This window comes from Notothenia rossii, assembly GCF_949606895.1.
Source record: "Notothenia rossii genome assembly, chromosome: 11".
Classification (NCBI taxonomy): Eukaryota; Metazoa; Chordata; class Actinopteri; order Perciformes; family Nototheniidae; genus Notothenia; species Notothenia rossii.
The window spans coordinates 46,375,054-46,395,357 of NC_136910.1; the positions used below are offsets into that span (position 1 = coordinate 46,375,054).

A 20,304-nucleotide genomic window follows, 5' to 3' on the forward strand; every position below is an offset into this window, starting at 1 on the left:
AACCAATGACCCTAATAATAACCTTTCTTTTTTTCGTGTACTGTGAAATGAACCGAAACAGAAACAACTGCAAATCACTTATTAAGTTTCAGGTCGGTTACAGAGAGTTGGATGGTGTTGCTGAAACCATTTTCAGGATTTCAGAGATGACTTGAATTTGACCATGTTTCTGTAATGTATGCAATTTAAAAAAAAAATGTAGATAATACAAAAGTAGAATTTATTGCGTAACCGTACATAAATTGAATTCAAAATGTTTTGTAGCATATAAGGGCTCGTAGAAAATCTAACCATACATTCACAAAACTAGTAACATCATACAAATATTTATAGAAAAAGTGCATATTGTCTTTGTTTTTGTACAAACGTCTGTGCCCTAAGAACATCCTACTTTGTTTTGGATTTGCAGTGTACGTCCTGTCACAACTGTGTCATTGAGTATTGGACATTGTCCAGGGCAGGAAGTGACCAGCACCCTGCATCCTTCTCTTTCCATTAGAAAATTCCTCACAGACTCGTCAAAAAAATGGTTCCCTTCTCGGTACCCATCCAACACCAGCAGAGCCTCACTGGTTAAAAAAGTCCTCAACTCATCCCCTGTCTTTTGCATGAGAGAAAGTTGCATCTTTATTTCCTGAAACAAGTCGCCCTTCACTCTGCTGCAGTCGACGTTGAAAAGAAATCGAACAGTGCTGAGATTGAGAAGTTTAGAGACGGCATGTGTGGGATCCTCAGTCCAAGAAGAAACCAGGATGTTGGCTGTCATCTTCCCGCTTCCTGGGGGTCCCTCGAGGAAAACTACTTCTCCAGCCTCTGGGAGTAAAGCTTGAAGACTCACAGGCTGGCCCTCACTGAAAACAAGAAGAGGTCATGTAAGCTACATAGCTCTGAACAAATATTAAAACCATAGCCTTCAGCTGTGTCAACCAAATACATCCACGGACTTGCTTTCAATGTTTAAGGCTCGTCACATCAGCATTTACAACAACAACAATCAGTAAATGCTAATTATGGATTTCCTCGACAGGGTTATCTTTGTAAGTTTTGAAAGTGAATGTATGTCAATTGTACACGATCATGGCAGTCCCTAATATAGGAAACGATAGTAATTTAGCGTCTTGAACCATCTGTCTTTATTTAACCCTGCTATAAACTGCTCTTCCAAGCTAGCTAGTTGAAGGTAAATAGACTAGGGGGGTCACTAAAAATGTTTTCAATGTTATGAAATAAAATGAAAAGTCAATTGTTCCTACTACTGAAAATAAGATCATAGAAGTGTGGCGTCCTTGTAATGAATGTGAAAATGTGTTAGTGACTCACTTGTTTTGCAGCCTGTAAGGCAGCTCCTCCGCAGCGAAAGCTTCGCAGTTGGGTCTCACCTCGGTGCTGAGCGGAAAGTTAGAATAATGGTCTTTCAGAAACGCCCCCAGATGTTCCTCCATGCAGCCTACAGACAAAGAAACAGACCTGATCATTATCATATCAATGTAATTCCATTAAAATAAGGCAAATAGTGTGAACAAAGCTTCTAGTTTTTTTAAACAACATTTTTGTAAAGTAATTGTATACATAAACTGAAAATATTAAATAGGGAGACACCTTACCGTCATTAAAAATAGTTATCTCTTCATCGTTGCCTTTGTTTTTTGCTGAACCTGATGGAAAGGAACAGCATTGTTAGAAATACTGATTCAAACAGTGTGATCTTCATTAAATAGTAAATTATTTCATCATAGCTAGAAGTGACTCTAATATTGTGGTTGTGTAAATCCACTCAGATTCACCTTAATGCAAATTAAAATCAATTGCATCTAAGAAAATTATTTGTAAATGTACAACTTATGAAAGCAGAACTTTCAACTTCTTTAATCACGATATTCTTAAGTCCATGTAATAATATCAGCTTTCACACACTGTTGACACTTTTCATTTATGGAATAGCTGTGTTTCAGTCCAGACACCTTCATTGAGTATTTCACATGTACAACTTTAACACTCGCTTATTTTATGACTGTAGGTGTTTTTCAGTTGTAACTTATGAGAAGTGCTTTGAGTTTGAGCTCTTCTTGCAAAAGCACAGTTCATGTTTGCTCACTTACTTGGTGAGATTAGGGTAAATCAATATGATTAAATACATACAAAAGTTGACTTATTTGTAACTTGTTCAGCTTTGTTCGTACTCACAGGCATCAACAGAAACGGATTTGCCTCGACCGTCAACAAAAAGGTTCCTGGTGCTATGACCTCTGCAACCTATGGAGAAGAAAACCTTATTAATTGACTGTGTTGCTCCAGCATGTGTGTATGTAAGGTTGGCATTTTTATAAAGCTGACTACATAAAAGTAGTTTCAATAATGCAGCTTAGTAAAAATATATCAAATATATTTGTTTAAAAATCATCAACTTAGCCGTCTTTATGATTGACATTGGAAATATTTAGTTGCATAACGTCAAATTTGTTTTACATTTCTCTTAAAACAAAAATCATAGGTATTTGGACCCTAGGCTGAAGTTTCTCTTCTTATCATGTTACACATTCACATGAATATAGCAACCTGTAGTAAGTCCATTATTGAAATGACGTATGTGTTTATTTGGGGGAATACTACTGACAAGCCATGCTGAAAAACCACCCACACATTAACTAATGGCCTCAAATTTCCCTGTTGAGCAACCAAGACCAACATGGGTGTTTCCAAAATAGTACCTGTCATGTGCACAGAGGACATGAATGACCAGCATGCCGGCAAAATTCCCTCCAGATGAAGGTAACCTAGCTAAAGCGTATGTCTAGATTATATCAGTTTACACAAATACTTCCTCTTCTTTGTGCCAAAACTGAAACTGACTCAGCATATATACAGTACATTTAGCGTTGTCTTTCCAGTTATAAAAGACATCGTTTTTTACTGGCAGTAAACAATTGGTTGTATTAAAAGTCCCTTAGGCCACTCTGAGTTTGACATAATAATGTAACACTTTGAATGCTGACTAATGATTTTGGCACTACTGTAAATTGTTTGAGGTGAGATTAAAGAAATATTTGTTGGCTTCACAATAAGGTTCTGCTTAAAATGTGGATAATGTGCTTTACACATGAAGAATTGAGTGATTGCTTTACCTTTTTGTCGTCGGTAGAAGAGCATTGCAACAATAATGGCAACCATTATCACACCTATGCTCAGAACGACGATGAGAGCATCCTTTTTCTTCTGAGGAACAGGGATTTCATCTGTGCAGAGAGTGAAGAATGATGAGGGTTCAAATGTGCAACAAAGCATTCATATTCAGCAGTGCAATGACACTTAACGTTTTTATATTTGAATTGTTATTCCCACGATTACAAAATGTTTGACCACCATGGAAATAACCAAATATACCAAAGACAAAAATGTTGCTCACTTCCTCTTTGTGGTAAACAACAACAACAACAAAAAACTGCAGCAACTAGAGATGCTTCAGCTTGCATACTCGTTTTGTGATGAGCTGCCCTGATCTTTTATTACTTTTCTCGTTTTTGTAGACCTTTTTTCTTTTTTTTTAGCCATTAAAAAAACCCTTATACTTTCTTATTTTCAGTTTGTCAAGTTTAAGCATCTAAAAGAGACAATAATCATTCGCCCACATATAGGCAGAAGCATGATGACAAACACACACACACACACACACACACACACACACACACACACACACACACACACACACACACACACACACACACACACACACACACACACACACACACACACACACACACACACACACACACACACACACACACACACACACTACCCACATCAGCTTCACTGGAAAAGCCGGGTAAAATCTTATGACTATTGTAATGCTTGTATTTCTCCTTTTGTCATCATCACATTGTGTTGACAGCAGATATCTAGATGAAAAGAGACTGAACATAACAGGAAACAGCAGTAGGCGGTGATAGGTAGGCACATGATGATATTATATTTCCTGTTTTTAGATGAGAATATTCAAAAAGTTGACTTGAGTCAATGTACACATTATCTGTTTGCTTGCTTCTCATTTGATTCTTTATCTTTTGTGAAATTGTTGGGCGGCAAAGAAGCTGAAAATAAATAAGGTAGGAAAGATAGAGGAAAGTTCACTGGCCAGACTTGACATGCAGATGTTGCAATATACTGTAAGAGTCAACCTATAACAACCCTGTGTGCTTTCAGATTATATCCATTCAATTGATAGAGTCCTGTGTGATAAGAAAGCCTTGGAAAGGAAACCAAAATGTACCTGGAATTTTAAATGTTGCGGAGGAGCCATCTTTTGTAAAGATACACGTGTAGTTGTTTTTGGCCGACGATCCGACGCGTATCTGACTGGTGACTTTGACAAGCTGCTTTGGAGTTGTCACGGCAGTGGTATTGGAATTGAGTGTCTTCAGGTGTCCATCCTGCCACATAACAGGAGACTCCGGGTATCCCTCAGACTGGCAAGAAAGCAGCAGCTCATCCCCCCCTGCAGCCTTCTCAATGTGTTTAGTCACTGATTTATAAGGTGCTAGGGAAGAATCAGATAGAAAGAACATATTCTTAACAATGTGATCATAAAGGCTTACATGATAAGGGAAACATCTTGTCGAAAGAAATTGAGCCAAAATCATTCTTTACCAAATTGAGTAATGTTCTGCTTAGTTTCATTTTCATTTTGCTCAGAAATGACCCCAGGCTATTCAAAAAAAGCATGACTCTTCCCAGAACAAAGCCCATTAGGATTTTGCAATAAAAAGTAACACTGTCAGACTTACCGACAACAGACAACGTTGTGGTTTTATAATCAGCTCCTTCTTCTGTTTCCACCAAACACTGGTACGTCCCAGAGTCATTGATCCTGAGTTTGGAGATCTGAAAAGAGACAAAATTAGAAAGTTGAGACCTTGGATTTGTTTATGTCCATAAAACACATATTCCCTTATTAAATAAGCAGGAATTATAGCCTGCCTGGGAATTTGAACATCAGTAATTCCCGATAGGAGTAAATTATTCAGTGGAAATTTGACTGGAAATAACCTCGCCTACTCAGATTCTATGTAATTCTAGGAAAGTGACTCCCATTATTCACCTTTAGTTTGGACCAGCCGTCCCGCAGCTCATCAGTGAGAAGCATCACTCGGCCACGGTAATCAGGATCCCGGGATGCCAAGTTCTCCTTCCTGTTATCCATACGGTACACGTCCCGGACCGAGGTGGAGGTGAACCAGTGCCACGTCACCTTCATGTCAGCTTGAGGGTTTGATAGTTGAGGCTGAAACCTGCAGCCCATCACAACATCTTCTCCAAACTTTGAGTCATACACGGTTCGCTCTGCCTCAACAGTGAACAACACTGCAGGGAAATAATACATAATAAAGTCAGACATCATCAATATGCTAAACAGCCCTGGAGCAATATACAACATTGACTTAATGGAAATGTTTAATGTAAATGCAATTGGTCCTGTGTGTGCTCTTGTTTATTCATACACTTTTTTACTACATACCTGAGAGGGATGGTTGAAACATGACATTCAAAACTACAATAAAAGCCCAATCCATTGAGTCCTAAGGAAGAAACAAAAGGGGATTTACAGATGTTGAAATATTTAGCTAACTGTCTAACTGATAAAGCTGAGTCATTTTACTGGAGAAGACAAGATGTGAATTCCGTATGCTGACACACACACACACACACACACACACACACACACACACACACACACACACACACACACACACACACACACACATATACACACACACACACACACTCAAAATCACATGTTGGTCACATACATTTTATTCCTAACACCAGCATGACTCAGCTCTGAAAATCCAGTAACTTCCCTGTTGGATGAGTCATGACAGGGAAGGAAAAAAAAGATGCTGGATGCTGTGACACACACACACACACACACACACACACACACACACACACACACACACACACACACACACACACACACACACACAGTAAACAATGCTAGTCATGCTTCCGTGGAAAATATTCAGCCAGACAATTCTATAAATAAATAACTACGTTGTCTTAAATAAACATGATTGTACACTTCAGTCATCATGATAAAACCCTACCGACAAATTAAGACACTTTTTATTTACACAGCACATTATCTTGTGTGAAAAGCACATACACACGTGATTTTCTGTGCAGATTTCCATTGAAAGTGAAATGTCAACAGCATTTCCGCAGAACTTGTATGACTTTGAATTTGGGAGAGCTGACAATGAGTATTGAGCTTTGTCAATTGCTTTGGTTCACAAAAGGCATCATTTAAATAAAGTACATTATTAGTAGGTGTTAGGACCTTAACATATTTAGCCTGCAACAGTTCATACAACTGTATTGATATTCAAGCTACAAAGCTAGACATAAAGGTGATAAATGTCCAATACAAAAATATATAATATTGGAAATAAGGAAAGTTAATGCATAAACATCAGCCATAAAAGTATAGGCTACTACATAAAATAATAACAATACAAATAATAATGATAATATACGATTAGAAGTTGTGCAACCCCAACTACTGTTCATCTGTTAGGTGTTGTTATAGGTCAATGATATTTTCTTACCTGCTGGTCATATATCAGAAAATGTTGGTGGCGTTTTCATCAAGTGCTCCCTTCTTCTGCAGTCTGCTCCGATGCTGCTACTCATATCAAGGCAAGAGGGAAATCCCAACTCGAAAACACACCCACACACACTTTACTGTCACGCGGCTCGAAATTGTATCGATCGGAAATTCAATGCGTAATATACTATGGTAATATACCGTATTTACAGCCCCATGTGGTGAATAGGCTGTAAAACACATCATAAAACCTTCTACATTCAAATAATACGGACCGCGACTAGGAGAAATAGTACCAATGAACACGGAAGTAGACCACAGTAAGAACAATCTTATCTTACACTGGCTTTACCTCAAAAGTCATAAAATGGGGACATAAAGTAAGTAACCCTCAGCCGTAAAATATGTATTGGGAAATACTTGTCTGTACACAGTATCCAGGTACATTTATACATTTGAATGTAGTATATTACTTAAAGCCCCAAAACTACAAATACTCATTATGCAGCAGAATCTGAATCTGAATTACATTGGTGAAAATGTTATTACTTAATGAAAAGATGAAGCAAATTATATTTACTTTAAAGCCTGCTAGGATTTTTTACTACAAAAATGTCCCCATATTACTATAAATAAATAACAATGGCTTTTAAATGGATTTAATTAGGAATAGGCCTACAAGTAAAATATTTCCCTCTGAAATGTGGCAAAGTAGAAGTGTAAAGTAGCAGAACATTTTGATAATTAAGTAAAGTAAAATCACTGATTAAGAACTTGAGTTGGTGTTTGTTTCTTTCCATCTCTGAACACCATGTGTATTACTTTCACACAGGCTTTCATAAAGGTCTTTTGGAAAGATGGAAATTAGAGTGTAAAAAAAGTTTTGTATACAGTTGTTTTGTTACATTGAAATGTTTCTCATGACTAGGCAACCCCTTGGGAAATCCTAAATAGTTTAGGACTTTACTACCCAGATCACTCATATACAATACCACTGCATTGTCCTTGCAGGAAGGGTTTTTGATACAGATCTTGTGTAAATAGGTTTTATTCCCCGGTGGTATCCAATTGGTTAATGTCATATTAAAACATTGCTAAAGCATTCGGTATGACACTAATGTATGGTATGTAAGTGTGTAACCAGGATGTAAAAACAATGATTGCAAAAGTCAAATAGAGGTGTAGTTGAATACATTATGCATTAGTTTGCATTGGTTGATCATTATTGTTACCTTTAAGTTATACTTGTTGAAGTATGGCTCAACAATTTTAATACATTATGCAACTCTGACCTAAATCAACAGTAGAAAAGTGGAAACTACTTGATGGACACAGTAATCAGAATCAGAACGAGTAGTCCTTTATTCGTCCCACAGCAGGGACATGTACAATGTTACAGCAAAGGGACAGTCACAAAAGGCAAAAAGTAAAACAATTATTTGTGTTGAGTTAATAGTGCACCTGGGGGGATGGAATATCAGGTGTTATTTGTCCAGCAAGGTGGAAGTTGGGCAGGAGTCCCCCATGCTTTTTGTAATGCATTAATGAGAAATATAGCTTGGTTTGATATGGTTCAGTGCAGAATGAAGATTTTCACTTTTACTTTTTAAACAAAAAGCAGCTTGGGATGCTAACTCTCTCACAGTGTTATTGTAGTACAGTATACTCCCACTTTGGGCCCCGGTTGTGCAAAGTCCAAAGTATCCACTGTAGTGCCGAGAGACGGGAGTCGGAGGCGGTGCATCGAAGGTACAACCACTACACCACTCAACTTCTGTTTGGTGCATAGACTGTATTTATAAAGGTTTGGTGCTACGACTGTAACAAAAAACATCTACATTTAGACAAGATGTACACCCACAAACACCAAGAGAGGGCGCCATTTAATTGTTTATGTGAAACTAGCCTTCAACCACGGACTGCAAAGTGCCTTGGACAAGCACTGACTAAACCTATTAAACACAAATAAGCAGTGTGTAAAAAAATGTGAGGGTGTACTGTTATCATAATGTTTTGTCATTTGGAAAGCATCATCCTTGTTTATGTAAGAACCGCAAGAACGTGCTGTTTTGCTTTTATTTTTATGTTGGAAGTTTAACCGGAAGTACCATGTTTGTTTATTGTCACTGATGGTACTTTAGGTTATAGGTAGATCAGAAGTTAGCAGTTTTTGAGTTCATGCGGCACACTTTTTGTTTGTTGACAATTCTCGTCACTCCTGTTTTTGTGACGAGTGTCATTACTGTCTAGGTAAGTACAACTCAAATTGTTAGTCAATCTAGATAGCGTTAGCACTCAAGGTTAATCATATCGGGTGAAGCATGGGGAGCTACTTTGTGTTTTAATATTAGCTCATGACGTTTGCCAAATTAATGAACAAGAGAGCCCAAACATCACAGAAACAAATGACAAGTCGTCTGCTAACTTTAAGCAATGCTAGCACCTAGCATTAGCAACAAGTATACGTTATTAGCATCAAGTTATTAAACAGAAACAGTGAAATAAAGGACGAGTGAGCTAACGTTACTGAGTTAGGCAGCCTGACAGCTCTAAGTTAAGCTACAGGAAAGTGAAACCATTAAGGTGACATTAAGTAAAATGTTAAAGTAAATCCAGTTTTAACGTTTGTTTGTACCTCTAATAGTAGTTGTGTTAGTTTGGTAACGTTTGGGTGCTGCATACATTTGACTATCTGTGTTTTTTTGCCAGCAGTTACAGCGCCACCATGGGGTTTCTACTGTCTAAATCCATGGATGCAAACTTTAAAAAGCAGCAAGAATTTATGCTCCACAATGCACGGCTGCAGGTGAGTAAAGTTACACCACCTCACATGCTATTAGAATGAATCGTTTATTTCATGCACCTAACAACGTGTCAGGGCCGGGGGACATGGAAGTGAGTGTTGGACTACTTTGCACACCAATACCAACTGGATTAATTGACCAGAGCAATTAACTGCACACAAGGCCCTAAAAGCCCTAGGTTTACTGTTTGGCAATTTCATGAATTGTCATATTCTGAAGTAATATGGAGAATAAAGCACACATCTGACACAATGATGACCTGCATTTGCTTTATCCCCTGATCCAGGGACCCTAGTGCCAGTGTCAAATCAAGCTTAAAGATTAAAATGTAATTGTTTTATTTACTTATATTGCACATTTTTCTGATAATTTATTTTTTGTTATCATTGCAACCCAGCAAACATGAATCCTGCAACAATATTTTTTAATGTAATAACTATACAGCACAACATTAAAACCAACATAACGTGTGTTTAATGTAATTACAACACAGCAAAAATGGTGCAATGTAATGTTCCAGGGTAATTTTCTACCAGCCCACACAAACAAGAATTCTGGTATTTTTTCCAGAAAGCAGACACAGGCCATCTATCTGGCCATCACATTAGTCTATCTTATCTATCTGTCTTGTCAGCGTGGCGCTCTGTCTTTCTCTTTGGATTCACACAGTCAAAGCCAATAGTATAAGCTTCAGTGTGAGTCTCAGCGTTTCCATATAGAGACCACATGTTTTATTGCACTCATTGTTTCATTTAAACAAAGTATTGTTTTTTTCCTTCTAATTTTTGGAGCCAATTTGTTGTGACGTATTCATGCCTGTAAGCTGCTGAGCAGCAGGTGGGATGTGTGAATGTCATAACACCAATAACATTATCCTGCGTAAACCAAAAAGCTATGTTGTTTTCTGCCCTGTAATTTCCCCTCTGCTCTTCCAGGTGTAAATGTGGAGTAGAGGGTGAATATTAATAAGAATAATATTATTTGGTTATGGCAAAGGTTTAGCAATCAAGTATCAGAGCTCCCTCCTTTGGTAATGAAGATTATTCACAAATAAATATTAGACGCATGTTTAAGCATTGCTGTATATATTCTTTCATTGACTTACTACAAATAGTTTCATATTAATAATAGCCACTCAGTATTGCTTTGAATAACTTAATGAATAAGAACTCTACTTTTTCATAACATTGGATTGATGCATTTAACTGTTCACATCTTGGCTGAACAAAAAGAACCAAACATTTTGAACATGTCATGGTACTGTAATTGTGAAATTATATATCTTATCTCCAAGTTTAATGAATAAGATTGCTCCTGGCAATTTCTAAATATCTGGGAAGCCACGCTGTTGCCTCCCCCTGCATTAAGATGTCAAATTGATTGCTTTACTGTGTTTTCAAGTCAAATCATTCAAAACTAATTGTTCCTTTCCTTGTGGCCTCTCAGGTCAAAGTCATTGGGCTTTGTCTTTTAAATCATGGTGTCCATCTTAAACATTACCGGTACTTGAGAATTTAGTGGATACATAGGGGTGTTTTTTTTATGACACATTTCCTGAGGATGAATGACATCTGGGAAATGACGTCAATGAGGTTTTATATTTAATATTTAAAGTGGCTTCTTGTAGGCTAATAATAAGGTTGTGTTTTTCATTCACGGTTCCTGCTTTTGAGTGGCTTTAATTGTGAAGTAGGTTAGTGGTATGTTATTGATTTTCATGTTTATAAAAGTTTTTTTTACGACCATTATCACCTTCTTAAGATAATGCTAACTCTAATAATGGACAGTAATATTGCTTGTTTAGCCCTTTTTCCCAAAAATAAATGATATACAAAGAATACGTACTTTACGGAAACACACACTGAACATCATTTACTTTTCCTGAAGTACTACAATGTACAGTACAGGTTCATTAAAAAATAAATACAGATACATCCTGATCAGGCATATGTAAGACTATAAATGAATGCTGTATTTTTAAATTAGGCTGGGAGGGCAGCTTAAAGCTTTAAAAGCCACCTTGGCCATCAATGAAGTGCTCTGTAGCGTATTAATCATTATATAATAATCGGTTCTTACAGGAGCGCTAGTGGCTAAAACAGAATCAATATTATCTGATCTTAGTTAAAGACTGCTCAATATTAGAGCAATAGACATGAATAATAGCTATGTCCCTCAGGTAAAACATGAATTACAAAGATACTCTTTATTTGTCCACTACAGGATTTTGTGACCTGCACATTTGAGTAAACATCATAAGAAATGTTCAAACAGCTTTAGCAAAGAGGTATAAACATATTGTTATAATACATTTTTTGTTAAATCAGGAACATATCCAAAACAGCATAAGAATACATCTAAAAGAACATTCCTCATGTGTTGCTTATTCATCATCAAACTATCTTACCTGTTGAAGCACATAGTTGCTGAGAACTGTTTTTACACTTTATGCAAATTATACAACCTTTGTTTATTTAATTGGTCAGGGAAATACGCAGGGACATTAGACTTAGACAAGTACCTAGTAGTCATCATATCTATGTTTTTGTTTGGCATAGACTGTTTAAATGATGGACTGAGCCACCATAATGTTACCTAGAAACCTGTTTTGCAAACCACCTTTCAAAGATAGCAGATTATGCCCTTAACTATGTCAAACTCTAAGCCTTTAAATAATTGGCACCAGAGGCTGTTGCTGTGTTCTACGTCTTTCTGTGTGTATACTGTAATGATGTGCGTGCATCAGCTCTCCAAGCAGCGACTTGCCCTGCGTATGCGTGAAGCCTTTAGAAAATGTCAGTGGATTTCCCGCTTACGTTCCGGTTCTGATCTCACCTTGTCACTTTCAGAATGAAATGAGGGATGCTCATTTCTTTCTGTTACTTTTTCTTCACTGCTCTTTACAGTCACTGCCTTCTCTAGTCTTGGTCATCCCTCGTGATGTTGCTGTTCCTTCCAAGCGATAGACAAAAAGTCTATTTTTAAAGCACACACGTAGGTAAAGGTAACACTGTGCTTCTTTTTCCTTTTTGTTGTGAAACGTGAACATGGGTTTAGACATGTTCACGTTACAAAGTTCAAAGTCCTGGAAGTACTTTTGGAGGGGTTGTTGGAAATGGAACCTCATTACTTATCTGGTGTCAACCGAAAAACAAAAAGCTGACAGTGGATATTTAATCATTTTCACTTACAATTTAAAACTGATAGCTTTTTTTAAGAGGGCATTTAACTCTTAGCATTTTGTTATTGGTACCAAAAATCAGCAATTGTATCTCGGCTACTGTTAGAAATCTTCAAATGATAGCTAATTTCCAGTCATGCTGTCAGAAGGCATAGAGCCAGTGGTCTCTCAAACATCCAAGATCTGTGATTGTTATCAGATATTGAGTGAATTTGATTACATCTGTGGGGTTGAAAGTGCATGTAGATGTTTGTATGTTTGGATAAGTGTGTTCCTGTTTGTTACTGAGATTGGGGTGAAGTAGCAGATGTAGCAGACGCGTATTGGCAGTTTGAGGCTTTGATTCAAAGCGGTGGGTGGGGTGCAGCAGAGAGGGTGTTGAGTTTCCGGATGGTGAGAGCGCTTGCTGGCAGTGTTTATGCTTGGTGTTAATGATTGGCGCGTTCATCAAAGATGAGTTTAATGTCCTGGAGGATTTTCGCAAATTTGAAACTCAATTCCATTTCAGCTGCATCAACGCTAATGATGCTGTGGTTGTGAAGGGTGGAGATCAAATACTGTGTTCCTCCTTTACTGGCATTGGTTGGCATCAGGGCTGGGAGTAATACAATGTTAATCGGCAATTAACATTATTATTTCTTATCTGTTTATCAGAATACCTTTTATTAGTCCCACAGAGGGGAAATGTACGTTGTTACAGCAGAAGAGACGGACAGCTTAATGTTACATGCATAAAAAAGTGTATATATATATATATATGTATATATATATATATATATATATATATATATATATATATATATATATATATATATATATATATATATATATATATATAAAAAAAAAAAGAAGGTTATAATAAAAAGTTACACAATTTACAAAATACACATCCTGTCACAGTTCTTAGGATTTAGCAGCCAGGTGCATATTGCACAGTTATTAATGGCATATATATATATTGCACATATATAGATTTATTTGTCTAAACTTTTGACGTACCACAAATAAATAAGGGACACATATTATGTCCATTGTTTTTTTGTGTTGTTGGACGGGTCTGATATTTAATGAATCATAATGCAGTTGTTACGATAACATAGCTAGAGTTCAAAACATATTAAGGAGTCTCCTTTTGGTGGTCTTATGATGGGTATTTTTCTTAATTACGTTTTTTTACAGTTAAAGGACGAATTAAACAAAAGTATAGGCAGATTCATTCACAATGAAAATCATTGTTAATGGAAGCCATACAAGCATTTATAAGCATTACATTTCAATGCATCACTTTTCATCAGACCATTGGCAAGCTACACTCATCAGGTGTTGGCTTTTGTATCAATACCAAACACTGATTATACTTTACACCTACACGAAAATAATTTCTCTCTCTTAACGTTGGAATATTCCACTTTTTGCTTCTAAAGTTTCAGCTGGGAACTAAAGTGATGCAAGTGACTATCATTGACAAGAAGTAGGCAGTTTCAGGGAAGGTTAATACAACCAAACATCCCGTATCAATGAGCTACTTCCTGTTCTGCTTCCCTGATGAGAGGAGAGATGACGTTATGAGAGGGGACATTTAACCAGAAACCCTTCATTACATATATCCTACTCTCGAGAAATATAGTGGGGTCAATAAAATGTCCTTGAAAGGGTGTAACGGTAACGTCATTAATTGTTTGACTCTGTACCATCCCGTGCTGTGCTTGGTTTCTATTCTCCTTCTTAACGTTGAGTTTCCTAGTGTACATGTATTAGGCTCAGCATACTGTAAACTACGAGAACAAGCATTGTGGATTTGAGAAGCCGTTCCCGTTATTAAAACAGCCCAGAGACTCTCTTGAGGATGACACACTCAACCGTTAAAAAGTTTCTAGCCTCTCCCTTCCATTGTTGCCAGGTTGGTTCCAGTAATAGATATTATCTTTCAAAGTTTCTGGATGTAGCAAAATGTACATAGAAAATTCTCAGATGTACAAGGGAGTGTAATCACGTCTTCCCAGTCTGTTCTTTTTCTTTTCATGTTTAATAATATGTTTGACATCTACAAATGATACATTTTGTCCAACCAATAATCAAACATTTAAATTATATAAAAAAAAGCCATTCAATTTATTCTCATAAGAGAAAAATAATGGGTTAACCAGCTGTGGATTTCCGTGCTTTAATCAGTCTTTGATTGATTGTAACTTTAATTAAATCTGACAAGGCACCAAAAATAATTTCAGCTACCTTTTGTGACAACCATTGTTAAATCAACTAATGTGTCTGATAGGGAGTTAGCTGCACTGTTGGAAATGTCTGGGCTCGGCAGCCATTTGGTACGACTAAAAATGGCAGAGAAGAGCTGCAGGCGAGCAGACAAGTTATTCTTTAAAATAAATTATGCGCCAATATGACTATCTACATATACTATTAACACATTTAGTGTTTTTCCGAGTGGTTTTTGATTGAAACAAGCCTTATTTATGTTCAAAAATATGAATTAAACTCTCCAATATCAGTCTAAAAGCATATTATTCCAATTAAAGTGTAGATTGGGATTTGTGATTCATTAGCCTAAATGCCTTTTACTGTACGTTCACCTACCAGTGCCGTCTCCACCCGGCGGGTTTAATCCTGCTGTTTCCCAAGATGCATAACTTTCCTTCTCCTGATATGTAATAAGTTAATCTCCACACGTTACACGTTCACACCAGGAATCACATTCTGTCAAGTACAGGCTTGCAGAGTGTCGTGCAACTTCCGATACATTCCGAGAAAAACTCCAAGGGATGTTAAGCTCTGGAACTTTTGGGAATTTTTCAACAATTAATGCCCATTTGACCGGATTGTATCAATGCACTCCATTCAACACCTATTCTTGCAACACATGAAGACAAAGTTGGCAAGCATCCCATAAACTAATAATTCAGGTGAATAACAACCTTCTGCACGCACAGTGTGTTCACGTGTGCAGCTAATGCACTCTGAGCCAAAGAAATACAAGCCTAGTTTCAGAAGTACAACGTTTATATCTTGTGCTAGATTTAGCTAGCTAGCTATTAGCATGGGGCTGGATTGGGAGCGCTAATGGAAGAGTTGTAATTCATCTATTACGATTCCTTTTTTGATCCTAAAACTTTTCTTTTATAATTTCGTTTTTCACTTTAAACCAACATGTTGTACACAGCCCACCATTTTTCTCTCGATTTATATAACATTATCTTTCCCTTTTTAGATAACTCACCACATTAATTATAATACCTTGTTTTTATAGTGCTTTTCCTGGTGCTCAAAGATGCTTTACAAATAATTCACGATCCTAGGCTTCGATGTTTTGCTTTGTTCCTTTCGAGATGGTGGCTCAAATTTCAACAATTACTCAAATCGAGCATTATATTGTAGTTTTATTCATGAGTATAAAATGTATTGGTATGTGAGAGTGTGTATAGTGTTGTTGCCGATGTGCGGGCCAGCAGAAACTTTCATTCACTTACAATTAAATTCCATTCGATGTCCAGCCATTAATGCAAATATACAGAAGTGATGGTGACTATGGGCAGGAAGGCAGAAATCAAAACGTTGCTTGTCCGACATGTTGTAATTTATGTCATCTCCTCGCGTCACCGTCTGGTCAATTTTTATTCTTTTACCCTTTGCGTCATTAGTGTGTTAATGTCACATTCCCTAAGTGGAAACAGAAGCTCATCTTTGACACATTCACTCATTTTAGGATAAAGGCTTTTTTAATTAGCGTGTCACTCATGCAGCTCAATAGCATGTATATGTGTGTGCATGAAGATGTGAGTGAACGTCAGACAGGAAACGGCAGACAAAAGATTCCTCTGACTGAGGCTCGTCAGCATGGACACTCCATGGCTATATACACACATATTTATTTCCATATGAACACGTACCTTAAACAAATGTTGTTTTCCGTTAAATCCTGCTCTTGGCGGTGGGTTATTTTACTTTTGAAAATAAAGTTGTCAGTACTTTCTGGTGAACAAAATATATAATGAAGATACTGTCTCTACATTTCCCCAATCATATCTTGGGCAATTGTGATCTTTAAATATTTAGTTTTTTGTTAGCCAACATACAAATATACAGATATATCTGGGATAAAGCTCGTTACACTGAGAGGCACTAGAGTGTCCTTATTTGGTTTCAAAGTTCCCGTGTGTGTGTGTGTGTGTGTGTGTGTGTGTGTGTGTGTGTGTGTGTGTGTGTGTGTGTGTGTGTGTGTGTGTGTGTGTGTGTGTGTGTGTGTGTGTGTGTGTGTGTGTGTGTGTGTGTGTGTGTGTGTGTGTGTGTGTGTGTGTGTGTGTGTGTGTGTGTGTGTGTGTGTGTGTGTGTGTGTGTGTGTGTGTGTGTGTGTGTGTGTGTGTGTGTGTGTGTGTGTGTGTGTGTACGCACGCAGATGGAGCGTCAGATGGTGATGCAGAACCAGATGAGAGAGAGACAGATGGCGATGCAGGTTGCCTGGTCCAGAGAGTTTCTCAAATACTATGGGACTTTCTTTACGTTGGCTACAGTTGGACTAACTGTAGGGTGAGTTTTGTGTATAACAGCTAATAGGTTCAACTCCCAGGTGTTTTGTTCAGGATAAAATATGTTTTTTTTGTTTCTATCACAAGCATACAGACATCCTGTAATAATGCTTAGTGTGGAGACCTATACCTGGTTGTATATGAAAGCAGTACATTTTCACAGCTTAAATATTAAATGAATCTCATGACATTGTTCTCAATATATTGTTCTATATTCCTAGGATTTAGTTGATGCAACAACTCCTGTATTACTGTGTTCATGCTAATGCCGTTGGCAGATGAAAATGTATGTAATTGAATATAATTATGATGCAATCATAGAAGTTGAAGGCTTTTATTTATCCTACTTCACCTCATAACAGGCGATGATACTAAGAAGTTCTTCTTTTTGTCTCTACGCTTTGCTTCAGTGCCATTAAAAGAAGGAAGCCATTCCTATTGGCTCCCATCGTTCCTCTGGGCTTCATAATGGCCTACCAGGTGGACAGTGCCTATGGGACACTTATTTATCGAGTGAGAGGTAGGACTACGCCTTCGTCTTCTTAAGATCCATTACATTTCATCCACATTTAACAACAATCAAGAGACCTCTTGATTGACAAATGTTATTAGAAATGCCCTTTATTACTAAAGTTAAGTGATATTCTGACACATGAATTGCAATTGCATATCAATCTAATTAAATGGTTGGTCAGACATTAGTGTATTATATTTAAACTAATCTGTGTACTCCCAAACTATACTCTCCTCCCATTTAAATCCATTCCCTGACTAGCTGTTTTCCAATAATCGATGTCTTAAAAACCTATTTAGTCGATCCACAATATATACAGTACATAAATATCCAGCTATAACAGAAATATAATCATACCATTATTTCCAATCCTCCATTTTCCCCTGCAGACAATTAGCTTCCAAATATAATGAATGAATTTATAAAAAAAGACCGTAACACAACTCTTGAACGTGTAGGACAAAAATAGTTGTTTTAACACCCATTTGCAACAATACCAGACATTGTGTTTTCTGTATCCATTGTACCCTCTTCAGGGGAGGCTGAGAGTATCATGACGTCTGACCACGACCGCCTGGACTTGCCCCATGGGACTCCAACCTTCGAAAGCATAGAGAAAGCTCGCCGCGCTAGAAGCAGCCTCGCCTCCTTCCTGGAGAAATGAGGTGTTGTTTATCTTTAAAACACATCATCCCCGTCCAGTCGATGCATTCACCATTCTGCTTTATGCTGCTTTGACATTATTGAGTCTATGGTTTGCACTAATTCTATATCATGGACCTTGATTCAAATTAGTTTAAATAATAAATAGTGTTGCTGTTGTTTTGTAGCTATTGTTATAAAAGATGCATGAGTTAGCACATGCTGAAGCCAAGCTAAATACTTTGGGTTGTGTTACAATGTCAGTATGCGGCATATCATGGAATACATATGTCAAATTAATTAAAGCACTGTAACATCAATAATGTTTCCACATTCAAAGTCAGGGTGTAACTTTGGAAAGCTACTGCCAATTGAACCCTCAGAAGACGGATACAAATGTTTTGAATTATTGTTAAAGATGAAATACTTAATTTTAGTTTTCACACAATTCCAGAAGATATTTAAACCAACGCAGCTCGCTCGTTTTCAAATTGCATTATGGAAAAGTCAGTTAGCATGCTGGTCTGGTTTGTCTATATTTTGTCCTTTTTCCTAAAGAGCAGCTTAGCCTCAGTTTGTTGTACGTAATTTGCACCTGGCAAACATCTTAATATGTTGTGTTTAAGCAAGATGTTTGACCACTAGAGGGCAGAAAATACTCTGTGATATTAAGCTATAGAAATACAATTTGGTTGATTTAATTAATTTGCCAGGACTGGATAATCAAAGCAGCTACAAAGAATAACCAACACTACCGACATGCGTCCTGATGAAGATTATTGTTACTTCACACTCCATCACTAAATGGTTTGTTCGTGGTTTCTGAAAATGGTTTGTTCGTGGTTTCTGAAATATTGATTTGCCAATTTTGAATTTGATTGCGAAGAAGCTTTACACCAAAGCTTTAGTTGGCATTGTTACACCTGTAACTTTTATTTGTTTGATCACAACTGTATTCAGTGGATGTAAAATATAACACGGTGCTGATATTTATGAATTGTGCATTTGCCATAATTTTAACTGATGTATGACATCATGGAAACTATTTTTGGTAATCAAATAAAAAGAAATATTGCCAAGTCTTTCTTTTCTACAATCATATTTTGTGACATGATGCCAGTTTAAGGCAAGGCTCCAAAGCCACTATGTATATAACCACCATTAAAGGTCCCCTATTATACAGTTTTTCCTCAATATATTATAGGTCTCAGATATATACAAACATGTCTCTGAAGTGTTTGGCTCCGAATACCAAACAGATCATTGTAGCATCCCATAATCCCCTCTGTTTCAGCCCTGTTTCCAAATTGCTGATTCTCTGTCTGTTACTTTAGATGAAAATAAGGAGCCACTCCCCACGCTCCTCTGAGAGAGATTTGGTTAAAAAGAACACAATGGTGCTCTAGGAGGAGATTCAGGTGATAAGGTGGGGGGGGTGCAGTGGTGGCGCTAGACTTTTTCGCTGCCCGTCATTTTGACGGACAGGATCGTAACATATCCCTCAAAACCCGTCGGTCTGTACACAACTCTGACGGGGGGGGGGGGGCTTGTGAACTGTCAACGGAGGGAGGGGGGGTGGGGCGCACACTTGTGAACTGTTAGCGCCGTGTTATGCATGCCCACTGCACCTCGCGGGAGCAGGCACAGCGTAAAGCAAAAACTCAGACATTTCAATGATTCGTACGGCAAAATACGGTTTGGAAACAATATCATTTCCTTTTTGGCGGGCGTGCATAACACCGGAGCCTCGCTGCGGTGAAACTTTGGCGCTGTTCTGAGTTTGTTCTAATCTGTCAAAATGATGGACTGCTTTCAGATCTTTCCGTCTCTGTTACAAAAAATCCATCATAGACGGAAAATCCATCATAGCCAAAAAATCTTTATGACATCATAAAGTGGCCAAAATCTGATCAGCTCATTTTCAGGCAGGTTTTTATATAAATGGATCAGGACAAAAAGTGAGAGAATATTTTTTCAGAATCTCTTTAAACAGAGGGGACACATGTTTATGTATAAAAGACATGAAAAAG

General features: G+C 37.4%; 2 protein-coding genes across 3 annotated transcripts; one reads left to right on the forward strand and one right to left on the reverse strand.

The window, feature by feature from the left end:
- Positions 1-203: 203 nt before the first annotated feature.
- On the reverse strand, positions 204-6,841 carry LOC307024064 (programmed cell death 1 ligand 1-like). Its single transcript, XM_079657860.1, has 10 exons — positions 6,600-6,841; positions 5,510-5,570; positions 5,093-5,355; positions 4,779-4,875; positions 4,265-4,531; positions 3,123-3,233; positions 2,185-2,253; positions 1,605-1,655; positions 1,321-1,447; positions 204-851 (listed from the first exon to the last, which is right to left on the reverse strand). The coding sequence occupies exons 2-10, from the start codon at positions 5,562-5,564 to the stop codon at positions 377-379; spliced, it is 1,515 nt and encodes a 504-aa protein (XP_079513986.1). The 5' UTR covers positions 5,565-5,570; positions 6,600-6,841; the 3' UTR covers positions 204-376.
- A 1,847-nt stretch (positions 6,842-8,688) lies between these two features.
- On the forward strand, positions 8,689-19,356 carry plgrkt (plasminogen receptor, C-terminal lysine transmembrane protein). Of its 2 annotated transcripts, none has more exons than XM_079660754.1 (5): positions 8,689-8,848; positions 9,311-9,404; positions 16,989-17,119; positions 17,529-17,638; positions 18,169-19,356. In XM_079660754.1, the coding sequence occupies exons 2-5, from the start codon at positions 9,324-9,326 to the stop codon at positions 18,294-18,296; spliced, it is 450 nt and encodes a 149-aa protein (XP_079516880.1). In that variant the 5' UTR covers positions 8,689-8,848; positions 9,311-9,323; the 3' UTR covers positions 18,297-19,356. The 2 variants fall into 2 exon arrangements, with proteins under 2 accessions (XP_079516880.1, XP_079516881.1); XM_079660755.1 differs by having other exon boundaries at positions 8,691-8,848; positions 9,308-9,404.
- Positions 19,357-20,304: the final 948 nt, after the last annotated feature.

Excerpts from the sequence above, each read along its gene's own strand:
- LOC307024064 (XM_079657860.1), bottom strand. The coding sequence starts at position 5,564 with ATGGATTGGGCTTTTATTGTAGTTTTGAATGTCATGTTTCAACCATCC. Across the intron at positions 5,356-5,509 it reads GTTTCAACCATCCCTCTCAG|TGTTGTTCACTGTTGAGGCA; the intron begins GTATGTAGTAAA and ends ATTTCCCTGCAG. Across the intron at positions 852-1,320 it reads CCTTACAGGCTGCAAAACAA|TGAGGGCCAGCCTGTGAGTC; the intron begins GTGAGTCACTAA and ends TCTTGTTTTCAG.
- plgrkt (XM_079660754.1), top strand. The coding sequence starts at position 9,324 with ATGGGGTTTCTACTGTCTAAATCCATGGATGCAAACTTTAAAAAGCAG. Across the intron at positions 9,405-16,988 it reads TCCACAATGCACGGCTGCAG|ATGGAGCGTCAGATGGTGAT; the intron begins GTGAGTAAAGTT and ends GTACGCACGCAG. Across the intron at positions 17,120-17,528 it reads ACAGTTGGACTAACTGTAGG|TGCCATTAAAAGAAGGAAGC; the intron begins GTGAGTTTTGTG and ends GCTTTGCTTCAG.